The 21,039-nt window shown below is 39.5% G+C and overlaps 1 protein-coding gene across 6 annotated transcripts in view; it reads left to right on the forward strand.

Annotated features, from left to right (window-relative positions):
• The window catches only part of CCDC141 (coiled-coil domain containing 141), a 175,935-nt gene that overhangs the window by 41,166 nt on the left and 113,730 nt on the right, over positions 1 to 21,039 (forward strand). For all 6 annotated transcript variants that reach the window (XM_045851162.1, XM_045851134.1, XM_045851306.1 and 3 more), the window contains 2 exons: positions 1,395 to 1,648; positions 16,433 to 16,549. In XM_045851162.1, the coding sequence (XP_045707118.1) occupies positions 1,395 to 1,648; positions 16,433 to 16,549 (371 nt within the window). The remainder of the gene's footprint in view (positions 1 to 1,394; positions 1,649 to 16,432; positions 16,550 to 21,039) is intronic.

Consider the following 21,039-nt stretch of genomic DNA (forward strand, 5'->3'; position numbering starts at 1 on the left):
CTGTGAGAACATGGAATAGGAGCATTTAATTCAATCTTATTTGTCCTTTGAAGAACTGACAATTGACCAAGACCTGAAGTATGAGTAGAATGAAGGTGGAGAAGGCAGGGGTTGAGGAGAATGGTGTCCCTGGCACAGGGCACAGTGAAATGTTCTGGGGCAGGAGGGAGAATAGCATGTGTGAGGTGGTTAAAGAAGATAGGGATGAAGGGGAGAGAGACTGAAACAATCAAAAAGGTAAGCGAGAGACCAGACCATGCCAGCCTGTAATGTCTAAGGCAATGGGAAACTGTTATTTTGTATGTGTGCACACGTGCGTGACATAGTGTGTTTAGAAAAGATCTCTCTGGCTAATACATTGAGAATGGATGAGTGTGTTGGAGAGGGGATGTAATTAAGAGATGACTCTACAAGTTCAGGCAACAGATGATAATTTTTGTATCGGGGGCGGAGAAAAGTAGGCAGAACCAGGAGATAGAGGGTGAAACTGATAGGTCTCGAGAACGGTGAGATTAGGGGAGAGGATGTGCCATGGACGACTCCTTGGGTTCTGGCATGGAGAGTGCACAGTTGTCCAGCTGCTCCTACAGTTAATCCCCAAGTGTGGTTGCTTCTCAAAGTATTGTTCTCAACTCCCCCTTTCACACTCTCTCCCTTGGTGATCCTTTGATTTTTGCCTAACCTCCCATTTTTGTAAGATGTTACCCAAACCACAATCCTATTCACTCCTGAGGGCACAAACTGGTGGCCCATTTGGCAGAGAAGCATATTTTGTTTATCCTTCAGTATTTTGTAATTCAAAATACAAACTACAAACATTTAAAATCAGAAGCTTTCACATAAAAATCTATATTTATAATTCTCTTAAAAATTGAAGCACTGTTGACAGTAACATATTCTCTTATGTCAACAGTTGGTCAGAACTGGTGACGGCGACCCTGTTAGACTGCCCACACATTTCCCACTTTGCCATAGGCCCTGGCATCTGGGCCCCTGGCCACCATTTATTGGTTGTTTTATTTGTCCACTACAGGTATTAACCTGTTTAAAGGTTAATCAGCTTTAGTCAATCACCCCAGAATACAGAACACTCCAAGGAGACTAAGCCCCTTAACCACCATCAGACCACTAAAAACCACCTGAACCAGTGTTCAAATCCCATAGTCTTTTTACTCCCTGTACTGAATCATGCTGTCATTTGGCAGTTAGTGGTGTAGTGATTGTTAGACTAGGGTATTTGGCCATTGTATTGTAGGCACTTTATAGTTACATGTTCTCCTTTCTTATTTCAGTATGAAGGTTATATATCTTTTAAATTATATGAAGAGTCCAAATGTTACTATATAAAAGCTTACAGGTATCATTATTCTGTTTTCTTTCTCATTTTTTTCTAGAACTCTTAGAATGCTCTCTAGCCCTTTTAAACAAAAGTCAACAACTCACTGATTTCATAGAAACATTCAAGTGTGATGGACCTAATGTAAATCCCAAGTTGATGCAGGGAGCTCGTAATAGCTGCCTGAAGATCGACAGTCTTCTTGAACTTCTACAAGACAGGAGACGGCAACTAGACAAGTACCTGAAGCAACAGCGGCAGGAATTGAGTCAGGTTCTGCAGATATGTCAGTGGGACCAACAAGAAAATCAGGTAATCCCAAGGGGCACTGCTGATGTCCTGACCTCAGCTGATGAAGTTTTGTTATTATGTGGACTAGCTATTTCCTGGGCCAGTTTCTCAGTTGTCATGGTCAAATTCCTTGGTCTTTGGTTCAAACAACCATGTCGTTTTCCCAAGCAAGTAATTTAACCACAAATACTTTTGTCTCCTCTCATTAAAATGTGGTTTTCATAAAATGGGAGCACACCATTGAGCAGTTTTGAAATGACTATTGTTAGATTCTCTTTCTCGCTTCCTTCTAGGTCACTGCTTTTAGGTATATTCCTTTGAAATTAGGAAATGTTAACTGCAATGTTCTTGGAAGTTGGAGGGGCATGATGGGGCTGAGTTGTACTCGACTGCTGCTAATATCAGTGAAAAAGTTTATCAGTGCTAAATGGAGATAATGCTCTTAGAAGAATGGTCTGGTGCCAATGAAGACATTTGACTTTGGCCTATGGCTGGATACTCAGTGGTTAGAAGGCTTCGGGGTGGAGGGATGATGAGTCTGCAAGCTTATTAGAGCTGATGACCCAGACTGCAGGCACAGAAATGATCAGTTGTCACTATGTTTGCATTCATTTCTTGTCCCTGTCACTTGAAGGTAAATAATGGGTGAAACTCTCTTTGCAAACCCCCTACTCAAATAGATAGGATATTTATTGAAGTATATCTAACTGCCTCAATGCCATGCTTAAATCTATATATATAGATTAACTAGAGGAAATTTGCAGAGAGAAATGATGTGGAAGGAGGTCTCCTGGCCTGGATGCACAGGAAAAGGGTCCCTTCACATGTTTTATATTATTGCTCTGGTGCAAATAGGAGAGACATATGTACAGCTGGGAGCAAATATGAGTCCAGGAGAAACTGGTTCTTATGTTAAACTGGAAAAGATGAGGACTTAAATGGTGATCAAGCTTTCAACTAATGCCAAGTGTCTACTACGTACAGATCCTATTATAAGTAGCAGGGATTCACAACACACAAGGCAAAGTTGTTTTCTTTCCTCTGGGAATTTCCTTCTAATGCAATTTCCCAGCCTCAGCACTATTGCCACTTGGTGCTAGGTAATTCATTTTGGGAGGATGTCCTGCTCATTCTCAGGTGTTGAGCACAATCACTCATTTCTACCCACTAGATGCCAATAGAATGTACTTCATTTGTGACAACCAAAAATATCTCCAGACATTGGCAGATATCCATTGGGTGAGCAAAATTACCCCAGAAGGGGACCACTGTTTTAGTGTGATAAGAAAGATATATGGTAAACAAATGAACAATATTAAGAGCTATAATGAAAATCAAATGGGGCAATGAATTCTGACCTGTGTTGGTCTCCTTTAATTAGAGGAGGAATCAGGGAGGGCCTCTCTGAGGGGGGAGCCTAGAGCAGAGACTTAAAGGCAGACACCTCCAGTTGCCGCCTCCCCCTCCAAGTCACTGTACACTTTTGAAGCTGTCTCTGCTTTCAGCCCTTTCACCTTGACCACTGCCAGCTCCTGTCCCATTTCTGTTGTCCTGTGCTGCCAACTCCCCTCCCTAATTTAACTCTTCCTCACCCCGCCTTTACATACTTATTACTCAGAGTACTGTCATCATCTAATGCAATAGTCATTTATTGATGATTCTGGCATAACTAAAGGGAATCAATACTCAGGACAAAAGTCATTCTAGAATTGTTTCTCAATGAGCTGTTTCCAAAGATACCTGTCCTCCCTATCATGTGGGTCTGTCTCTTTTTGTCCTTTTCTGTCTGTCTTTCTCTCTCTTTCCTAATTTTGATATGATACCCTTGAAAGAAACCTCTATCTTACCTCTTTTCATTGAGTTCATAACCCCGAACACCTGCCTCTAGTGATTCCAAAACCACACCAAAAACTCCTCCCTCTAATTTATTGTACACGTACTTTACAGTAGGCCCCTCTTCCCTGCAGTTTCACTTTCTGTATTTCACTTTCAGTTACCTGCAGTCTGAAAATATGAAATAAAAAATTCCAAAGCTAAACAATTCACAGCGTCAGGCCATGTGCCATTCTGTACAGCATGATGAAATCTTACTCCATCCATCCCTGGATGCGAATCCTCTTGTCCAGCACATTGCGCTCTGCACACCACTCGAAGGTTAGCCAGTCAGTTGTCTCCTCGGTTGTCAGATCATCTGTCACAATATCTGAGAGCTCGTGTTCGGATAACCCTCATTTTACTTACTAATGGCCCCTGAGCTCAAGAGCAGTAATGCTGGTGATGCAAATATGCCATACAATGCTTCCTTCAAGTGAAAAGGTGAAAGCTCTGCACCTTTGTCATTTGTAAGGCCTTTGTAAGACCTTTGTCATTTCATATCATCACGAGGAGAAGGTTGAGTACAATACAATAAGGTATTTAGAGAAAGAGAGAGATCATATCTATAAGTTTTATTACAAGATATTGTTATAATTGTTCTATTCTGTATTGTTGTTAATCTCTTACTGTGCCTAATTTATGAATTAAACTTTTTCATAGGTATGTATATATAGGAAAAACACACTATATGTATTTTTGAGGCATCTGCTAGAGGTCTTGAAACATATCCCCCGGAGATAAGGAGGGGCAACTGTATCCCTTTAAAATCACAGCCTCTTTTATCCAGATTAATACAAACACCCTCTCTCTGAAGGGTAAACACTCATCTAAGAGCCTTCCCAAACACGTAACGATTTCCCCAAGAGTGAAAGAGTAGCCGCAGTTAAGTTTTATTTATTTATTTTTTAAAATATTTTATTTATTTCTTTTTAGAGAGGGAAGGGAGGGAGATAGAGAGAGAGAGAAACATCAATGTGTGGTTGCTGAGGATCATGGCCTGCAACCCAGGCATGTACCCTGACTAGGAATCGAACCTGCGACACTTTGGTTTGCAGCCTGCACTCAATCCACTGAGCTACGCCAGCCAGGGCTTATTTATTTATTTTTAAGATAGCAATTTTGCTTTCTTGTTCCTTGACTATGGCAATAATCATCCACTTGAATGCTCTGTAGCGAAGGAAGAAAGGAAGGGAGGGAGGGAAGGAGCTTCATTCAAAATGAACATTGTAACCCAGTCACATGCTTAAGGGGAATCTAGATACCTTGGGAACCCTGGAAACAGAAAGATGTCTTGATAAACTAAAGTGAGGTTTCTGACATGGTGAGTTCTTTAACATATGAGGCCTCATCTTTTTTGGGAGGCGTGTGTGCTTTTTGGGGGGAGGTGCTTTTTTTTTTACATAGACTTCATTTTTCAAAGTAGTTTCAGATTCACAGCAAAATTGAACAGAAAGTGTAAAATGTCTCCTGTTTCACATGTGCACACTCTCCCCCACCATCAACATGCTGCACGAGAGTGGTGCCTTTGTTATAATCGAGGAACCTACACTGACACGTCTTTATCACACTAAGCCTCTAGTTTTCGTTAGGGTTTGCTCCCGGTGTTGTGCTGCATTCTATGGGCTTGAAAAAGTGTGCAATGACACATATCCACCATTGCTGTTTTACAGAAAAATTTCGCTGCCCTAAGAATCCTCCATGCTCTGTTTCGTCATCCCTCTCTCTCCCTAAGCCTTGGCAGCCACTGGTCTCCATAGCTTTGTGTTTTCCAAAATGCCTTGTAATTGAAATAATCTAATATGTAGCATTTTCAGATTGGGTATTTTGCTTAGAAATATGCATTTGAGATTTTTCCATGCTTTTCCATGGCTTGATTGCTAATTTCTTGTTAGCACTGAATACCACTCCACTGTCTGGGTATACCACAGTTGATTTATCCCTTCACTTACTGAAGGACATCTTGGTTGCTTCCAAATTTTGGCAATTATGGATAAAACTGCTATAGGCATCCATGTGCAGGTTTTTGTCTGGATATTAGCTTTTAATTCATTTGGGTAAATACCAGGGAACACAATTACTGAATCTTATGTGGTAACAGTATGTTTATATGAAACTGTCAAATCATCTTCCAAAGTGTCTGCACCATTGTGCATTCCCACCAGCAGTGAGTGAGGGTTCCTGTTGCTTCACCTCCTCGCCAGCATTTGTTACTGTATGTGTTGGACTGTGGTCATTCTGATAGGTGTGTCGTGGTATCTCGTTGTTTTAGTGAATCTCATTTTAAGTTGGGAATAATAACACTTAACTCACAGAGTTGTCATAAAGATTAAATAAAATAACATGTAAAGCATGTAGCACAATGCCTTAATAAATAGTTTCCTTGTCCTCCCTCTCCTTGGTTCTGCCTTACAACTCACATTTTTTTCTCTTCCAGCCCACGTTCTTTACCCTGGGTCCAGCACCACTGCCATACATGCCAAGGCCTCTTCTTACTGTCTAGTTGTCAGAGGCTGCATTTGGGGTTAAAAGAACTAGATTTTCATTTAGACTCCATTTCTAACAATCTTGAACCAAAATCAGTGGAACAATAATGGTAAGAATAAATACTAGTTTTAGTAAAATTGGTCAATAAATAAGTGAAACATTTCTTTAAATATAAAATTTAAGCTCTTAATCTTAAGACACCAGTGCCAGCAGCTGGAGTCAGTAATAATGGCAACTGTTGTTTCTGTACTGAGCACAGATCCAGGGCCAGACTGCTGACTGGGTTCAAACCCTGGTTCCACCACTTACTAGCGCAGTAACTGAGGAATTATTTGAGCTCCCTGAGGCTTAGTTCCCTGTAAAATGTGGATGTAATAGTATTTACCTCAAAGCATTGTTAAGATTATCGGGTGAGTTATTCTATATCAAGTGCTTAGGATGTTACTTGGCACATAGTAACTGCTCTGTTATCATTAGCAATTTTTGTCATCGGGTCAGAAAAGGCAGTGCAGGCCCAACACATTACATACTCCTCTACTGGTACCTCTCTCTATAATTATGTGAACAAAGAAGTATTTAAAAATCCACGTAAATACAGGCATTATTATCTTACCTAAGTTTTTAGTTTTGCTGAATGATCTGAGGTTTTACTGACGATGCAGTGGTGAAGAATAACAGCAGGGACACCAGACCAGGTGTGACACTTCCTAATTTGGGTTCTGTGGCTATCATGTGGCAGCATGGCCCCCCTGATGACCCTAGAACGTGGTGGGACCGTGAGCTGACACAAAGGCACATACTTCATTGGAGAGCAAGTATTTTTTGTCAGTCTGTACTTATTTTGAGGGAACATAGGAGCTGTCAAACTTGCCATTAACAACAAAGTACTAGTTTTGTCAATCATTTTAAACACTTAAGAAAAAGGAAAACTAAGTGGAAAATTAGAGTAAAGATTACTGATGAATAATAATGTGGTTGTCTGAATAGCTGATGCATCTTCTCTCTGAAGGGCCATTTAAAAGAGGCATTTAGAGCTTCTGTGTGTCTAAGTTTTTATGGCCTAATGCTTTTGAACTATAATAGTTTAGCTAATTCCACTTTCAAAACAATCGAATAACCAGAATAATGACAACTTCAAATTTGCATCAATCACAGAAAAACAAATAAATGAAAACCAATACTTTTTAAAATCTTAATTGAGATGTGATATTCTGATAAACATGACCATAGAATGTTCTTTCTCTATTATTGTTTTTCAGATGTGAAATGTGTGCTTGTTTTACATTTAAAGTGGAGCAGCTGACCATTTTTTCCAGTTCCAGCAGCATTTTATTTTTCGGATAGTCTGCTGCTTCATTAATGAAAATCAGAAGCAGCTTGGAGTATTTTGTGCATAATTAATTATCTTGGCAAGAAGATTTATGAATGTGATTTTTCTCAATTGCTCCAATCAGGCATAAGTGAGACCAACAGATAAATTAAAACTAAGTTATTCAATGGTGTCTTAGTACAAAACAATGTCAAGGACGTTGTGGACTATTAAGTAAGACATAAGGCAGATAATCTTTTTACCATCCAGATCACACATAAGATATACATTTTTTGTGTGGGAAAGAGGAGTAATAGAATTCACATTTGGAAGGTTTTATACCCTGTATATAATAATTATGTAACCATATGTAATCATATTCCTTGTTAATAGGCAATTAAAATGATATCAGAGATGATACATAAAAGCACAGGCTCAGGGCACCAGTCTTGCACCTGGTGGGCAGCTATAAAACTTTGCATGCACACACACGTGCATGTGTCAGGGCTGTCCTGAAGGCATCCAGCCATATACTATGAAAAATAGAGACATTTATTGAAGAAGATACAAGATGCAGGAGACATTGTGCATAGGACAATGACACCTCAGTCCCCCAAGTAGGCACCTTGGGACCTCGCACAGTTTTCCCAATAGCCATCAGCTGCTTCATTGTATTTTCCTGAATCTCATTGACAGTCTGAAATGTCTTCATTTTCAAAGGTGATTTTAGTTTTGGGAAAAGCCAGAAGTCACAGGTCGCCAAATCTGGGCTATAGGGGGACTGAGTCACCTGGGTAATTTGATGTTTTGCCAAAAAACCCTACACAAGACATAATGCATGAGCTGGTGCATTGTTGTGATGAAGCTAAATGCCAATCACCAATTGCCCATAGCTGGGGTCTTCTGAATCATCTGAATAGTTTCTGTGGAGGAATATTCAAGCTTAACACAAAATTTGATGCATGTTTATTGCTCTACTTGCTCAGTCATTTTTAATGCAACATCCACACAGTACACATGCTCACTCAACAGTGCCTACTGCCCCCACTGACTAGTACAGTGAAGTCATCATTGTTCACGCATGTGCATTCCAGTCCATTGTCCTTGGCTACCAGTTTATATCTATGTCACACAAACTGCTCCCATTGTATTACCAATGTCTGGACTTTTTCTGGACAAACCTCATACAAGTACATATGTGCAGGCCCACACACACTTATATAACACTACCTTCTAACTAAGAGTAGAGCTTGAATGGTTGACCAGCTTAAATTAATATGAAATAATATAAAAGTGCCTAGTTTAGTGACTAATACATAGTAAGAGTTAAAACAAAGCCCTTTCTTTGAGTGTAGCTTTCTAACAAAGGCTGGTCTAAGACCAAAATAAAGGTTGAATACTCCTGGTTATACTACTGGTATTCAGTAGTTCAGCCCAGTAATAGACATACATGACTTTCCAACCACTCATAGAATAAAATTTATCACAAAATGTTAATTTAGCACATAGGCTATCTCTAGAATTCACTCCAAGGCATGTCAAAGTAAATGCAAAGTATCTTAAGGTATTTGTGGGAGAAGCATGTGATTTTGAAAACAATGGAAACCCCTCCTAATTCAAATGTGTGCCAACCACCATGTCTGTCAATGACACTACATGTCAAAGACCATAAAAGAGGTAGTCTGAGGCAGATGGCATGGATGTCTATTCCAGCTTTTACATTTACCAGTTACGTGACTTGGAGCAAGTTTTGAGTTGGCCGCTGTGCTTCAGTTTCCTTTTCTGTAAACTGGGAATAATAATAGATATCTGTACATGATTTGTGAATACAAACATTATATATGTAAAGCTGCTTAGAGCACAGTGTGGCATATAGTAAATGCTCCGTAAATCTTCAAACGTTCATCATTTCACTCCATACGCTGGTGGTCACTCTCTGAACTTTACCAGATAATCACCAGCACATAAATAAAAGCCTACATATTCACCAGATCTCACACCAGTTCTCTAAATCACTACATTATCTTAGCTTTCTGAAATGTTATGATGTGGAGGGTAAATAAATGCCATTGCATGGTTTGATGTCTAGCTGAGTTTGTTCCAAAAAGTCCAACTTTATCTGTAAGACAGGGTTAAAACCAGTTGTCCTCTTTCTAACTTTCTCTGTTCTTTAGCTATGTCTTTATCCTGTTTATACTTATTATAGTTGACTACATTTTCCTTAAGCTTATTTTGTCACTTCCATATGCAGTACTGTTCAATTGGACTGATGGTTTAACAGAGCTTTAATCAGACGCAACTCTTGAAGCCCCCACATCAGGTGGTGAGAGGGTGGGGGGACACACACCTTAACTAAATTGCATCGTCAGCAGTGATGGGACAGCAGTGATGGGACAGCAGTGATGAAGGCTGTTTGGCATGTGTGCTCTCTGGGAAAGGCTCTGCGTTACTCTGACCCTCACATGCTTCCATTGCATGATGAAGTCCGCTATGGCTACTTGAGGTGTCTGCTCAGCCCTGGGGCTGCTGCAGATCTTCTTCCACACCCTGAGTTTTTTTTCCTTCCCTGCTCCTGCTGATTATTGGCTTTTCTTTTCTTTTCTTTTCTTTTTTTTTCCCCCAATACTGTTGCCACCTCAAACTGGCCAGGGATAGTGACTCATTCCTTCCTCTGACCCCATCCTTCAGTCCCCAAAGACAATAAAAGGGGCCCTACTAATTTTAATGCTTTTTGTAGGGAGACTCACAGGCAAAGAAGATAAATGGCATGCTCTGAAAGAATTAAAACATCCTTTATAACTTAGCAGTCATTTATCCTGTCAATATGATAGTTTCAGGCTCTCGTTATTTCCAACGAGCAGGATTTAGGCCAAAGTTTCAGCATGAAATCTACTAGTCTGCATAACCTAGAAATTCGATGGTAATGTGAAAATGGAGGCTTTGGCCCTACTCCTAAGTAGCCTGTAAGTGTGCGTCTGTCTCTCTGTTTCTGTCTCTCTCTCTGCCTCTTGCTTAAACACACACTCAGTGAATATAATTGGCTCCAAATCACTTAGGATAGACCTCTCAAGTTCTACTGGGAGAGCCATGCCTTAGATACCTTTGGCAGAAATGCACATTGCCACTCTGCTAGTGTCTGTTTCTTTTCTTCAGTGTCGGGGAAAAACTTCCACTGCTAGAAAGATTCCCTCCAATGAGTCAAAGGTAATGCTAAACATAAAATTTAGGTCCAGAGACGTGCACTATAGAGCTTTTATTCATTGGACTTAATAGCTTTTCACCATTAAGTATTTGGAAGCCTCCCTAAACACAGAGAAGAGTTGAAAGCAATCTTGGGAAGAGAAGAAGTCCTTAGTGCCATTTTTCTTGTAATAGAAATGTTGGAAGAGAAATGATATGTTAATGCAAGTCAGAATAATTAGATAACATAAAATTATGATTCCAGACAGGGAGATAGATTATCTGTAAAGCTCTTTATAAAGTAACAAATTGTGCCATATGACAAAGTGTAGGTTTACAGTTGTTCTTATGTAAAATAATACAATAATTGACAAATAATAATACAAGAATAAACTGTGTTTCGTGTACTCACAACTGTAAACATACTTTTGCCCCACCCTGTATATTAGCTTTCCTGATACCCATCAACAGAGAATACTGGGACTCAGTAATTTGTTGAGGATTACTAATATCTTCCAGTTGATGTCAGTCATCCATGAAAGGCTTCCAAATTTCCCCAAAGGGAAATTGTGAACATTGTCCTCCTGGCATCTCTGAGATAGGATGCAAATAATAACAAGCTAATAATTACATCAGTCTCCGAATGCATCTTAAAAAACCCAGACCACATTTTGGCAGTAATTCTGCTTTCCTCCCCTGCTCCCAAGTCCTCAGGTACAAACTCGGTGACATGCTTTAATCCCCTTCTCCTGATGTACATTATCACCTAATGAAGCAAATGAATATTTCAAGTCTGGTTATTGCCTAGTTAAATACAGAGCACATTTGACTGGATTGCCTATTGCAAAATAATGGCAACTCGTTTCCCTACAGAAAAAAAAACTGAAAATCTTTATGGGAGCTAACATGGTTGTTTTAATACTAACATGCCTTCAAAATCAAAGTAGACATTAGAACTGTCACCTGTGGTGTTCAATTGCAGTTGATGACATACATGTCTGTCTATGTGTGCATGCTTGGTGATTGGGAGAGGAACTATCAAAAAGTCTTATGTTAAAGAAGATAAATAACTGATTCCTATTTCTGCTGTTATCATATTTTTTATCTCAATAGTAACTTGTTATTCAGCAAGAACTGTTTTATACATGGAAAAGAAAATGAAACTAATTTGAAGAGATTTTCATCTTTCCTTAATCATTTCTGTTAAGGTGGTTTGAATTGTTTATTGCGAGCTCGCCTCCTGATGCATAATTTTAAGGATCACAAATAAGATCTGATCTCAGACTGTGGAACACGTTGCAGAAAAAGGGACTCTGGAGGTTTATGCAGCCCAATGCATCGCTTGGGGTGGCAGCAGCAGTTTATCCATGATCATCAGAGAGGACTTCCTGTGTGTTTCGTGTGTTGCCCATGCTTTAGTTCTGTCTTTGACACACGTCATTAGAGAACTGGAATTCTCAGTTTGTGCTTGTTTTCGCCTCTGCCTGCAGCTGGCCTCTTTCTCTAATGCATCATGTCCATTAAGTCCCCGTGGTTGCACGCAGGGTCTACTTCCGTGTTAGAATTAAATTTTAATAAATAAAGTATTGCATTTTGGTTTTCATCTTAGGAACATTCATAAACTAGCCTAATAGGAACCACTTCTCTTCTCTGGAATCCTTTGGTTCTATGTGGGTTCTGACTACAGCATTTCTGCCTCTGGCTGTGGGACTTTCCTCTTGTTTATTGTGTAGCCTGTCTGTGTGTCACTTTTCTCATCTATTGAAAGAGTAAGTATTTTTGTCACAGGACGGGTGCAAATAGATGACATCACTTGTAACCTGCTTATAGTAGTGCCTGACACAGAGCTCTCTGTAAAGGTAGGGTTCATTTATTTTACGTTCTTTATTCTTATCCCCCAGCAGGGGGTCAATGTGGGGATGGGTTAGTCGACAAGCAAAGATTAGCCCTTCCTTGCTCAAAGCTACTTTCAGTAGTGCTCTCTTCCAGCCTTCCCCCTCTGGTCCATTCCTACATTTGTTCTCCCTCATGTATCTTCAATTCCTGCAAAAAATGAGTAATGCTCATCTGATCAAATTTTTTAAAAAGTGGGAGAAGCCTCTTTGTTATCCCTGCTTTCCTTAAAGCTATCATCTGACCCCTCCTTTTCTTAGCCAAATAAACTCCTTTGAGAGAGTCACTAGTTCTACTTCAGTACCTCTACCCAGCGGTCCATAGATGCTTACCAACCAATACTTCATCCCACTATTCTCTTGACTTCACTATTTTAAATGGCCCTTTCTTAAAACTCAGTCTTTATATCTACAAATAAGGATATTCTGTATGTCATTGAATTGCAGAACTGTAAATATACAATGCAAGCCACATATGTGACTTTAAAAGTTCTAGTAGCCACGTTAAAAAAAGTAAAAAGCCTCATAAAAAAGTAAAAAGCAATAGTATATTGTGCATAATCCAATATATCCAAAATAGTATTTCAACTTCTAATCAATATGAACAGTCTTATTGAGACATTTTTACTATTTTTTAATACTAAGATTATGCCCTGACCAGTGTGGCTCAGTTGGTTGGGCGTCATCCCACAAACCAAAAAGTTGCACTTTTGATTCCCCGGCAGGGCACATGCTTGTGTTGTGGGTTCAGTCCCCAGTTGGGAGCATGTGAGAGGCAACTGATCAATGTTTCTCTCCCTCTCTTTCTCCCTCCCTTTCCCTCTTTCTAAAAATAAATAAAATCTTTTTTAAAAATACTAACACTATGAAATCTGCTGTGTGTTTTGTGCTTAGAGTCCATCTTATTTTGGACTTGTGACATTCCAAGCGCTCAACAGCTACCTGTGGTCAGTGGCTACCATGGAGGACAGGGCAGGTCTGTGCCATCCGACTGAGTTTTCCTGGCACCCCTCTCTAACATCCAAGGCACCTCTTGGTCTTCACTGAACATCCCTGATTGCTTCTTCCTTGCATCTTGGCTGATTTTCCTTTCCTTCCTCTCTGTCTTCCTTCACCCTTGGATAGGTCTTCCCCTTCCCCTACAAAAAAAGATCTGCCCCAGTCCTGCATCGTTGTTTTGCCTCATCTGGGCACTGAGTTCCTAGCATGTCATGTCAAACCTGCAGGATGACCATGAACACAACACTTACATCAGGCTAAAAGGTGGGAACTGGAAGGAGAGGAAAATGTTCTCATGTCCCCCTTAAACCAGCATCCCCTAGACCTGATTTGCAGTGCATACCCTGAATGCTTTTTGTTTTCCTCATTCCACACTGCTGCCCACCCCACCCAAAACCCTCGGCTCCTGTTTTCATCCTTTGCAGGGACCGTGTTCTGCAGAATGTCCTGATGCATCATTTACTGTACTTGTCACTCAGGCTTTCGGACAGCAGCTGATATAATTTCAAAGCTTAAAAAAGTGCTCTTGGAATATATGTGCAGCTGTCTGCAGTAGGTACACGCAGGACACAATGACTGATTTACTGGCTGGCAGAACATTGTGGTCAACATGCTCTCGGTTAGTTAGGCTGTGTTTTTACATCAGAAGGCCTCTGAGAGCCTATTCTGCATGCATCCCACAGCACACTCAGTACATCTGACCTAAGAGGCTGCTCATGTGCATGACTCCCTCATGATGAAGTTTAACACCCACACAGTGAACTACTTACTTCTCAGTTTGTGCCAGTTTTTTTTTATGTTTTTTCCCCAGAGTGAATCCGGTAGTAAAAATGTCTAGCTCTAGAGAGAGTCTGCTTACTTCCTCAGGCAGGTATGAGATCAGGAAACGTGGACTATCACTGTAGATCTTTCAGTTCATTCTCTTACAGGGAATAGTATTGCCATACAGGAATAGTATTCTTTGGGGGTTGAAATAGTATTTGCCAAATGTAGGGATGAGGTCAGTAGATACCTTTTAAAAATCAAACAACTCATTCCTTTCCTGCTTTCATCACCACTCGCATGTGCTAGATGGCAAGTCTTTGACTCACAAAATTAAATAGGATTATCTGAGGGTCAGGCTGCTCACCTGTTTTTAGAGATTAACAAACACCTGTTTGGACCCATTTTTTATTCACTCAGATTCTATATTAACTTTCCCTATTAAAGCATTCTTGAGATTTCTGAGTTCCTCCCACTTTAGCTAAGAATAAATAAAAGTTACTCCCAATACTTAATGAACTAAATGATCTCTGAAAGTTAGTTATGTTCATGATTCCTTTTTCTTTGATGAAACCCTTAAATCATTCCTCTAGTTGTGTATTTATGTGGGCTCATTGCACCATTTTGGTGAAAAATTATTTGTGAAAAATTAAATAAATGAATATATTTTATAACAGTAAAATTCTGTGTGTTCTAATATGTGTATTGTTCATATCATCTAGTTCAAATTGGGATACCAGACAGACTTTCTTCAAATAATAGTAAATGAATCAACATTATACTTTAGATACGGTGACTGGCTAATGTTTGTATTATACTACAGATTAGCAAGCATTATGAAGAAAATGAGGTGTACTTCACGTGAAAAAAGCTACAGGGTCACCATTATTTTTTTCTTTGCAATGATGGTGGCCTAAAATAATGACTAACAGATATCCAATTAGTAGCAAGCCAGAGAAGCCCTCTTACCCCATATTTTACTGCCTAATCCATGCTGGATAATGCTAAACATCAGTATAGATGACTTGGTGTCATAACCAGCTTTGGGATATCAGTCCTGTAATGATAGAGGACCGCCTATTCTGGGAACCCTTTACTCAACTTCTGTGTGTGTGTGTGTGTGTGTGTGTGTACATTTATCACGTGGAGCTTCATAACTGAGTTCCCTCCTTAGCCACCAACTTCAAACGTTTCTCCATTATAGAAGTTCAGAGAAAACCTGAGGCTGTTGTAGGCAAGATGATCTAGGCTTGAGAAAAACATAGGAATGGACTATCAGGATTAAGTTTTTGGGTTCAAAGAAATTCCCCCTCACGCCCAGGGCTATAAGACTTTAGGTTACCCAAGGATGGCAGCAGGGCTCAGTGGAAAGAGCATGGACTTTAATAATGTAGGTTTGGGGACAAATCCTGGTTCTGTCACTTACTACGTGGTCCTGGATAAGCTGCTTAAACTCATCTCATTATACATGTTATAGAGTTGTTGAGGAAAATAGAGATGATGCCCAAAAAGCAACTAGCAAATGGTTTAGCATGTAGTGGACTCTTAGGGGACAGTAGCGGTGGTGCGATCAAGCATTAATGCAGTATAGGGTTTGAGAGTAAAAATCCATCTCCTCTAATTTGGGTAAGGAATCTGTAGCCAGAAACCTTATGTCACTATTGCAATGTCAACTTAAGTCATCTTTTAAAAATGTTCTACTTCTTTCAAGCCCTTTGCTATTGTTTTAATACCGTGTAAGACGCGTATTGTAAATCAAGTCTCAATGAATGTGAGTCATGCACCATTTACAATGTCAACAGAATTTCAATAACTTTGTCATTTATTTTCTGAATACAGATTTCCAGCAATTGCAGCAAATTATATTTTTGCATTGTTTTTTTATAGTAGAAGTACAATTCTACATATGTTGTTTAATATCTTCATGGGGGTCTATGTAACTGTTTTCAGATTCATATTTTTATCCAGGAAAAGGGATTTACTTATTAAAGCATGCATGATTTATAGACTGTGTGGGAATCTGTTTTGGTTCTTCTTTGTTAGGAGAATTTGGAATAATTTCATTTATGCCATGTAATCTGAACTGATATATTGTTTTCATGCTTTATGGAGATTATTTTTTTTCTCTTAAGCCTGTAGAGGTTGAAGAAAAAAATAAAAACCCCAGCATAATTAGTCAATACATAACATGAGTTTATATAAAGAGAGACTGAAGTAGCTTAAATTTTGAAAGGTTAAGGAAATAGTTTTGAATTTTTACTCAGTATTCTAATCATTTGAAATTTGATCTCTGTTGCTTCTTAGGTTACTTGTTGGTTTCAGAAAACCATAAGAGATTTACAGGAACAAAGTCTAGGTTCATCACTTTCAGACAATGAGGAGCTAATCCGTAAACATGAGGAACTGAAAATAAAATCAAAGGTAAGAGACACATTAAAAAAATAATTGAGCCCTGGCGGGGGGTAGCTCAGTTGGTTAGAGCATCATCCCAATATACCAAGGTTGCAGGTTCAATCCCTGGTCAGGGCACATAGAAGAAGCAACCAATGAATGCATAAATAAGTGGAACAATGAATCAATGTTTCTCTCTCTTTTTTCTCCCTTCTTCTCACACTCTCTCTCTAATTTAATACGCCTCTAAATTAGAGGGTTATCAAAAACTCTCTTTGAATAATCCACCATTTACATTGAAAAGATTCTGATAGTAACTAATACCACCGCCCACTAACTGTTCTTCTGGAATAATAATGAACAAAACAACAGCTTCTACAACAATAATTATATGTTGTAAATAGTTACTATGTGTCAGACATTGCATTTAGTATAAGAGATGCATTACCTAAATTATTGCAAAACCCCTGAGGAGTAGGTATTGTTTTCCTCATTTTACAGGTCAAAGCAAGTAAAGTAAAAACAGAGCTTGGAGAAGCAAGGTAACCTTACCATGTAATATATCTTGTCAGTGGCAGAGTTGGAATCTGATTCTAAATCTTACCTCACTCCAAGACCCAAGCTCTCAAACATTATACTCCTCCAGCTTTCTAAAAAAAAATGTTTTTCTACACTGAGGTCTCGTTATACTATCACTTTTATGATTTCCACAGTATCGTTTACTTGCTGTTCTCATTTATACTTCCCTAGTTCCTTAATTTTCTTCACATTTTTTAGTTTTGCACAAATTAATGGTGCCAGCTGGGCAACTACTTGTAGGTGTTTGAATCTGCAAAATTGTTGGGAACCGCCCTGACTGGTATCAGAGGCTGAAACCCCCGCCTAGGCTAAGGCTAAGGGAACGCCCTTGGAACCATGAGCCGGCAAGGAGACAAAAGCTTATCTCCCTGGCAGGAATGCTGCTTCTGCTGCTGAACCCCATAAAGCTTGGTCGGTTAGCCAAAGACGAGTAAGATTCCCCACGGGGGAACAACCCAAGCCAGGCACGATCACTTTTGGGAGGCCCCCCAAAAGAAGGACTTGGGGGGCTGCAGCAAAAGGGGGTGATGGACCCTCACTCCTCGGCTTTGACAAAGTCTGAGTTCTCAGCGTCCGGAAGAAAATCTCCTTATCTCTCGGTGGCCTTAGTTCCCGCGCTCCACCTAAGCCTGAAACAATGACAGGGTAGTACAGCTCGGTACTGGGAAGTGCGGATTTCCCGGGGTGATCAGGCCTAAGAAAGAACATGTAAATTACTGTGAAACCTTCTTTGTTTAGAACGCTCTCAGTTGAATGAGAAGGGTCTTAGGAGGAAGTTATTTTGTTCCTCAGTCTTACAGCTCTTTGACCCCCAACTCAATAGACGGGCAGAGTTCTTTGTTTTCTATAGTTCCTTACTTCCCCCTAATGAGTACTGTACTTTACCTGAATTATTATGCAAAGTGAGCCCAATAAAAGCAGGTATGGACGGTAAATCAGGGCGCTCCCCACTAGGGGGGGTGGCCATTTCGTCCCTACTTCCCCACAGAAACTAGTTTGTCTCTGTGCATGTGGTGTTTTTTCTCGCGTGTTTATCATCGAGCCATCCACAGCGTTCCGTGGTCACTGCTGGCCGGTGACCCACGCGCAACACAAAATGGAACCATGAGGTGCTGAAATCCAGAGGGGCAGAGCAGCCACGTGATAGTGTTCCCTTCTGCATTACGTCTGGTTGTTTGGAAGTGGACTCATTTGTACGTGTGGGGTTTATAAGTACTTTCCAAAGTCCTTTATAGGTGCTCCATTTTGGTCTGCAAGAAAGCAAAACTGTATTTGGAGTAGATTGAGTGGGAACAGTGAATACTTGAATCAATATCAAGGCTTGGGGAACTTTCTATTATTAATATCTTGGGTGACTGATAGTTGTAGGTACAGTTACGTCAAGAAGCTCTGGAAAACAGTGGGCCAACTCTACTAAACAATGGGTGAAATAAGGAAGACAAACCAAATAAGAATTATGTGTTTGGGAAGAGGGGTTTGGGTGAGGGCAGGAAAGGCAGCAGGTTGCATTTATCTAGACTGAACTCTTCTCATGAGGGTCATGATGCCTTTGTCTGCTTTTGCCTCTCTTTGCACACTGCAGTATGCATGAGTATTCAAAGCACTGGCTTTGAGTATTTGCCAGACTGATGAAACGTGCAGTTACAAAGACCATTACGACTGATGATTTTTTACGCTCTTTAAAAATTTTTAGCATTTTGTTTATCTACTTATTTTTTAAAAAATATAGAACAATTTATTCCCTGTGTGTTAAACAAGTTTTATCGGTGAAAATTCTATCAAATCCCTAAATATTAAGAACAAGAAACAACCTGAACTGCTTAGGGTAATTGTTTCCTTTAAAACAAACAAAGCAAAATGGAATATTTACATAATTTATACATTTTGTGACTTATGGTTTCTCACAGCCCAGAGGATAGTCGGAGTAGAATATTTGTTAACATATAACCTCAGTTCTAGTAGGACACAGTTTTTATTGTAGTTTATAGTTCATATTTGCAACACTGATAGCCATAGATAGAAAAGCATAGATGCTCTTTCCACCATTATCCCAATGTTGCAGACATAAGGGGTTTAAGAAGTCAGTTTTGAATCATAAATATTTTATTACAGAAAAAGCCTCACAGAAAATTTCTAAACTACAAGGAAAATAAAAAGTGAATCATTCAAAGATAATTATTATTAAAATAACCATTCTCAATATTGTACATTTCCTTTCAGTCTTTTCATACACAAATCTATAAACATATTGTATCAGAATTATGCTTTTTTACTTTTACCTTTATTATAGTATTTATCTGTGTAATCTTTAGCTGCAAAGTGCTTCATTACATGGATGAATTCATATTGCAGGACTATGCATTTTGATTGTGTGTAGAAGCTAAACCATATGAATATCAAGCAATATTTTTTTAAAGGGTACAAATTCCTGATAAACACCATCATGTTCCAGACAAATCAGCTGCTTCCTTTCAAGGCCCCGAGCCACTCAGAAGCCAGTCACAAATCCCATAGGGAAGCTGACTATCAAGGGTCACTCGAAAGAGTAGTTTTTGAGCTGAACTGGTTTTGGCAACTGAGGAAGAGAAAAACTATTTCTCTATGTCATCCTTGAGAATGAATTTATTTTCTTTAAAAAATGGTATTAGTTTGCTTTGCTGGGAGTTCCTGTTTTATTACTTACCTTGAAGCATTCTTTTTTTCTAACTTTTTGAAAAAAATATTTTATTTATTTATTTTTATAGAGAGGGAAAGGGGGATTAAGAGAAGGAGAGAAACATCAATGCATGGTTGCCTCTTGCATACCCCCCTACTGGGGACCTGGCTCGAAACCCAGGTGTGTTCCCCAACTGGGAATCAACTCTTTGGTTAACAGGCTGGCACTCAATCCACTGAGCCACACTGGCCAAGGCTTGAAGCATTCTTTATGGGGTGAGATTTTCTGTACAAACTGTGGTTCTAGCTAGTGGAGTCCCCAAACTCAATACCATCTTTAAAGATTACCAAAGTACTGAATAGTTATTTAGATTAGGTCAATCCAATAAAGATGAATACTCAAACACAACTAGTTGCTAAAAAGGTTTAAGACTTGCCATCATTTGGGGCACTCAGTAATCCCAAGGCAAGATAACTGGTTATTCAAGGCAGCAGGGTATCATACCTGAATCATACGGGTTGAGAGGGTCCCCATGAAGGTACTCTGGGGTGATTGAGGATAGCTTTCCAGAAGAGGGGGGTTTGAGTGGATGGACGAGCAGTTGGGTAGGAGGGGGTGGTTGATTCAGAATAAGGCAAAATATGATCAGATCAGTTTGTCTATGACAAAAGTTAAAAGTCCTAGCAATGTTTTACCCAGAGAAGAGAGACTAAGGGGAGTCGTGTCACAGGTAATACTTATCCACAGCGATTCTGTTGGAAAGAAATGCTAACCATGCATGATCAATACGGGGAAGGGAACTTCCTGAGGCTGTGGAAGGTGGGCCTAGGTGGCCTCCAAACTCCCTTTGTTTCTGATTCCACAAAGAAGACAAGGTTCAGATGACAATATCAATTCCTGTTATATTTAAAGCACCATTATTAAAAAAAACAGTTTTTCAGAGCTGGCCAAAAAGAGTGGAACTAGATTGGGGAAATAATAACATTTGTGAAAAGTGTAGACTGTATAAAAAGCATGTTTGATTCACGTCTACTAAGCCCCTTTAACTGTGAAGAAGAAACATTCTTTTTAGTATCTTTCTAGAGTCTCTGGTGACTTTAGATAATCACTTAGCCTCCTTTTACCTATCTACCCACTCATTATCTTTATTTATTTATCTTTAATAAATAAATTAAAGATAAATAATGGGGGGGCAACAATTTGGCCCCCAGAGTGGAATTACACAAACTCTTAATTCATCATAAATCTCTGGCTTGGTCATTATCTTGCTTTATTTCATTGTTTT

This window comes from Phyllostomus hastatus, unplaced genomic scaffold, assembly GCF_019186645.2.
Source record: "Phyllostomus hastatus isolate PE091 unplaced genomic scaffold, TTU_PhHast_1.1 phas_contig_1, whole genome shotgun sequence".
Taxonomy (NCBI): Eukaryota; Metazoa; Chordata; class Mammalia; order Chiroptera; family Phyllostomidae; genus Phyllostomus; species Phyllostomus hastatus.